At 50.5% G+C, this 6,000-nt stretch overlaps 1 protein-coding gene across 1 annotated transcript in view; it reads left to right on the forward strand.

Annotated features, from left to right (window-relative positions):
• TEKT5 (tektin 5) overlaps window positions 1-5,634 on the forward strand; it is a 32,574-nt gene extending 26,940 nt beyond the window's left edge. Inside the window, exons 6-7 of the mRNA XM_016197620.2 lie at window positions 2,598-2,752; window positions 5,418-5,634. Of these exons, the coding sequence (XP_016053106.1) occupies window positions 2,598-2,752; window positions 5,418-5,634 (372 nt within the window). The remainder of the gene's footprint in view (window positions 1-2,597; window positions 2,753-5,417) is intronic.
• The last annotated feature ends 366 nt before the right edge of the window (window positions 5,635-6,000 follow it).

Consider the following 6,000-nt stretch of genomic DNA (forward strand, 5'->3'; position numbering starts at 1 on the left):
GAAGAGGACCCTAGCTGTGAGTGACAGAGGCTGGACAAGAGGTTACAGGGAACATTTTTGGCAGAGTACACACCCCGCCTGGGCAGATTTGCTTTGGATGTGAGTCACTGATTGGTTCTAGAGCAGCCAATTGTGGAAAATCCCTAATGTTCTAGAAAACCCACAGGCAGGCCTACTCAAGAAATGCCAGGGGGCCAGGGGTGGTAGCATGGAGAAACAGGCAGCAGTCGGTTCTAGTCCCCCTACCCCTGACACACAGGGACACGCACACACACATACGCACACACACCACCAGGTGCTGCCCTAAGAAGGAGATGGGAGGCCAGGGACTTCACAGTGGCCCCCCCTCGATGCTCTCACCTGCTGTATCTAAGGACCTAAAGTACCTGGGAGACAGTATGATATGGGGTTTCACAAATTCAGTCACTCCCAGGTCGCATTCCTAATTTTGCCATATCCATGTGCCACCTGGGCTGTTATATTTCTGTTTAAATTGAGTCACTTAAAAATACATTCATTGAAACTGTGTTTATATCGCTTCTATAAATGGAAAACTAACAGCACGTGCCCTAAGTAGAAAGATGCATACAATGCAAACAGCAAACAAGTTAGCACGCAGCTGGAACCTGTTGTCTGCAGAAGCCTCTTGATTCCATAGCATCTCTCTCTGCCGATCGAGGGACATGAGCATGTGTTGGAGAGGTGGTGCTCACTGAAGTTCCATCTGGAAGTGTTCAGCAGGTTTAAAATAATTGCTAAGTTCAGATCTCTGGGGCCTCCCATTCATTGTACCACTGCGTCCCTGTCTGTTCCCTGTGCTCCCGCAGGAGTTCCTGGAGAAGTGAAATGAACTTGGATGTGCCTCACACATGGCCACGTCCCCCAACAATGCCCTGCACACTAAAGGCACCTAAAATGTGTTTTTAACAGAGGGGTTGGAAGGAACTTGAGCTTCTGTAATGCTAAAGAAAGCACTGTCGAAATTGTGGTTAGCGCTTTTCTGAATAATAAATGTTTGTTGCCTAAAGGTGCAAATGAATGCACTTACGCTAGAATGTAAGCTCCACGTGGAAAGGGTTTCCTGTCCTGTCCACTGCTATGTCCACAGATTAGTGCTTGGCACTTAATAGTTGCTCATTTTTTGAGCCAATGAATTAATGAGTCCATAAATTAATGAATGAGTGGATGAAGAAATGACTGAGCACATGAATAACTGTCAGTTTTTTCCCCATGGACTCCAGAGACAGGCCTTTTGTAAAGTTGAAGACCCTGGTGAGGCTGGCCAAGCCTTGAGTTGGGAGCCAGGAGGTGGAGAGAGCAAATAAATAAACCAAGATAAAGGCAGACTCAGGGTTCCTCTAGAAGTATCTGAAGGTTCCCCTAGAAGCATCTGAAGGTTCCCCTGGAAGCAGCGCTTACTGGCAGCTGCTTTTGATGGGCTGGGGCAGGGCTGATGGTAGGACCAGCAGCTAAACTCTCAGAAATGTCCTCCCCCCACCATCTCAGCAATAGCCCTGCCCTACCCCAACTAGGGACATCTAGATGGCAGAGTGAGGGGCTGTTTCCCACACTGGGCAATGTGGTACCAAGGAGCATTTTTCATCTGGAGAAGGCTGGTTTGTCTTCTGTGCTAGGCCGGGTGGTGCTTTCTGAGCTTCGCTTATCTTCAACCTGCTTGCTCCCCTTCCAATGGGCAGGTTTCTGGAGAAACTCTCCCGGTCTTCTAGAGAGGTCCTCCCCACTGGAGTGTTTGCCCAGCAGCTCAGGTGCTGGACCAGAACATTTTTATGGGTAATGTTTAACCAGCGTGTGGTTGCATCGTTCTGGTTCTACGTGGCTCACAGGGGACCCATGGGGGGGTGGCCTTCCTCCTCGTGGTGGCTGTGGTGGCTGAAGGAAGCAGAGCAAGCCCCCTGCCCTCCCATAACTGCCACCCTCGTCTCAGTCCAATAGGAAGGAGGCACCCTTTTGTCCTCATGAAGTAGAGAAATGCTCTCTTTCCAGGCTTTTTTCTTTAATAGGAAAGCCAGGACTTCAATTCTTCGGAAAAAATTCTTTTAAGCAATTTCTTGGTGCCCATAGAATATGAGCCCAACCCAACTGAAATAGTCATCCAGTACCTATTATGACTCGTGAATATTTCATAGCTCACGAGAAAGGGGAAAACAACTGAGATTAATTCAGATTAAAGTGGATTTACAAATCGATTATTATTTGGGGGTTATCCATATTAATCTTAAAAGCCTCCCCCCTCCCTCCCTACCTCCCTCCCTCCCTCTTTCCTTCCCTCCTTCCCCCCCATTACTTTAATTGAACATTAATTAAATGTTCAATTAACATTTGAACATTGAACATTAATGGGCTAACTCCAGTGGATATTGGAGATAGAAAACAAACCCAACCGTGGCATCTGCCTCTCCCCACTGTTCACAGTGGGCTGGGTAATGAGAGGTGCTGAAGCTACTTTCCCAAGACCGTGTTAGGAAGAGAGTGGTCCCTGCCCCCCAAGGTTGGAGAAGGAGTCATTTAAGCACCCGAATGGATGCTGAACTATTAGCCCCACACTCTCCCCATGACACCCGCCATGTCCCCCGCAGACGCTGCAGCAGATCTTTCAGGCAGAGAACACCATCACGCTGCTGGAAAGGTCCATCATGGCCAAGGAGTGCCCGCTGAAGGTGGCGCAGACGAGGCTGGAGTACAGGAGCCGGCGCCCCAACGTGGAGCTGTGCAGGGACAACCCACAGTTCAAGTGAGCAGGGGAGGCTGGACGGGGTGAGGGGAGTCCCAGAAAATCTGGGTCTGAAAAGGGACCGTCCACCAATCAGGGCATCTGGTCTCACAACTCAACAGGGCACTGGGTTGGGGTCTGGAGTTCTGGGGTCCCCTTGAAAACCTCCCATCATGGGGAAGGCCCGACCCTGTGCACTGAAGCCATCCTAACGGCCTAAACCAGGGACGGCTTTATATCCCCACTGTGTTTTGGGAACCCCCTGATTTCCTCTGAAAGCTAAGGAGAGGTGCCCTCCCAGGCAGGGATGTGGCCTTTGGCCCATGGTTGCTTTGCCCTTTCTGCATCCAGGCTCCCATGCAAGAGGCGCCCAGCTCGCATATCATTCATTCTCCATCTCTGTCTTGGTGCAGACCTCACCCGTGAACATTGGGCCAGCTTCCTGCTTAGAGAAGGAAGGGCTGCTTCTGTTGATAAGGGGCCTCCTCATAGTGGGGGGGGTGTGTGTGTGAAAAGCTCACGCAGGCCCAGGAGCAGGGGTTGTGAGCGTGGAGTCGGAGCTTGGAGTATGATGCTGGCCAGGCGAGGAAGGACCATCACGCACCGGGGGCCTTTCCCACGATGCGCTGTGGAGCTGGGGCAGGCCACCTGGCTGCTCTGTTCCCTGGGGACACTGTCTTAGTTCTCCATCGCCATGTAACAAATTCCCCCACAGCTCAGCGGCTTGTCCTCCTGAGCCTCGATGTGGAGAAGAGAGGTGAACTAAAGGGAGGGAGGGAAAATGCTCTGGGAAAGCACTGGTGGCTCCATGTGATGGTGTCTGCACAGCCCCAGTTACTGCCCAGATACACAGGAAACAAAAGCTGGGCGTGTGTGTTGTGGGTGTGGGTGTGGGTGTGGGAAAGCGACCCCTGGCTTTGAACTTGTGGCCTGCTCCTCAGCCTGCTGCTGACTTGGAAGGGTTACACCCCCGGAAATGGGTGCAGTGTGGCCAGGGCCGCACCCTGCTGGGCCAGAAGGGGTCCAGGTCCTCGGGGAGGGGTTGGGGGAGGCTCTCCTGATCCTTCCTCCACCTGGTTCATGCTTCTTAGTCGCTTAGGTTGGGCTCTGGCCCCTCCTGGGACAGAGGGCTCTGAGAATCCACTTGTCCACCCCAAGGGGCTTCCACAGAACAGGTCTTTAGGAGAGTGGCCAGATGTTGTCCTGGAGGACCTACTGCTCTTAGACAAGCTCCCTGCCTCCCCATCCACCACCGGTGTCACCGAGAGGGGTAGATAGGCTGCATGAATGGGATATGTTTGGCTCAGGAGCCCCAGGCAGTGTGCTTGTGTGTGTTTGTATGTATGGTGTGTTTGTGTGTCTGTCTCTGTATATCTCTGTGTTTGTGTGTGTAGTATATATATGTGTATGTGTATATGTGTGTGTGTATGCTATGTGTGTATGTGTATAGGTGGCATGTATACGAATGTGTGTACACGGCGCGTTGGCAGCTGAGCAGATAATGGGACTCGAGCTGTCTGTCTTCTCCAGCAGCTGAGTTGCCCATCTCAGCGTTACCTTCCTTGCCCCACATTCCCCCCCCCACCACCTCTGGGACTTCTTTTTCCTGGTCTTCCTACAGGTGGCCCCTCTGCTGGACTGGAAGGCCCATCCATGCCCAATCCCCAGAATGAATGCCCATTTAAATTTGAATTTAAATTAATTAAAATGAAATAAAATTTAAAATCCAGTTACTTATTCACATGAACAACATGTAAGTAAGTGTGGTTCAAGTGATCAGTGGTCAGTGGCTGAGGGCTGTCTGGGGGATAGCACAGAACAGAACATTTCTGTCCCGTTAGAAATTCTGATGGACAGCACTGATCTAGAGATCCCCAAGGAGAGAAGTGTGTCCAGGTAGCTTCTGCCACCTCTCTAGCTCCGGTCATGGGACAGCTTGCCCTGATACCAGCTCAAGTCCTCCCAGTAGCATGTCCTCCAGTTTCATTGTCCCTTCTGCCCCACAGATGGGGCCATTGGTAGTCACTCCCTATCATCCTCCTTCCAGCCCTTGGTAACCACTAATTTACTTTCTGTCTCTATGGATTTGCCTATGCTGGATATTTCATATAAATGGAATCATACAATATATAACATTTTATGACTGTTTTTTTTCACTGAGCATAATGTCTTCACAGTCCATCCACGTGGTCACATGTATCTTGCTTCACTCCTTTTTATGGCTGAATAATAATATCCCATTGTATGGACAGGAGAGATCACCTTTTGTTTATCCGCTCATCTGTTCATGGACATTTGGGTTGTTTCCACCTTTTGACTCCTGTGATTAGTGCTGCTATGAGCATTAATGTACAAGTGTTTGAGTGTTTGTTTTCAATTCTCCTGGGGAGATGCTCAGGAGCGGAATTGCTGGGTCATGGTAAGTCCACATGTAACTTACTATGCAGCAGCCAGATTGTTTTCCTAAAATCCTGACTATTTCTCCCTCTCTGCTTATTACTCTTGGTAGCTCTCTTGTGCATTCACTTCCCTGCCTGTTCCACCTCTGTCTTCCCTGCCAGCTGACCCTTGCTTGTCTAGCTTACCACAGTCTCCCAGAACCTGGCACAGTTCCTGGCGGCACATAGTAAGTGCGCCTGTGTGGAACAACTGAGTGACCTGTGCCTTCTCCTCTGTCTCACCCCAGGCTCGTGAATGAGGTGTTCACCATCGATGACACGCTGCAGACCCTCAAGCTGAGGTTGCGGGAGACACAGGACACGCTGCAGCTGCTGGTGATGACCAAGTGCCGGCTGGAGCATGAGCTGGCCATCAAGGCCAACACCCTCTGCATTGACAAGGAGAGGTGCTTGGCCATGCGCAAGACCTTCCCCAGCACCCCGCGCTTGGTGGGCTACACGTGAGCTGGCGCCGCTGGATCCTCGGTGCCCTGCTCTGCGCCAGTTCCTCACATGGCATAAAATTTGAAAGGCAAACAAATGAAATAAAAGTGTTGTTTTTCTCCCTTTCCTCTTATCATGAAAAAAATATATATATAGATATATGTCAAAAATAAACGTGCCCAAACCAAAGATCCTGGCATTCATTCCTTGCTGTAGAACCCGCCTCATGGCAGATCCAGGAAGGAGACATTGTGACCCCTGGGATGGAGCAATGTGAGGTTGTCAGCATCCCCAGGAACAGAAGAGGCCATATTTCATAAAACCTGTTTGCCCATTTAGGAGCACAGTATAGACAGACTGTGGTGTCCAGAGACTGGACACTAGAGA

This window comes from Miniopterus natalensis, chromosome 3, assembly GCF_054644295.1.
Source record: "Miniopterus natalensis isolate mMinNat1 chromosome 3, mMinNat1.hap1, whole genome shotgun sequence".
Taxonomy (NCBI): domain Eukaryota; kingdom Metazoa; phylum Chordata; class Mammalia; order Chiroptera; family Miniopteridae; genus Miniopterus; species Miniopterus natalensis.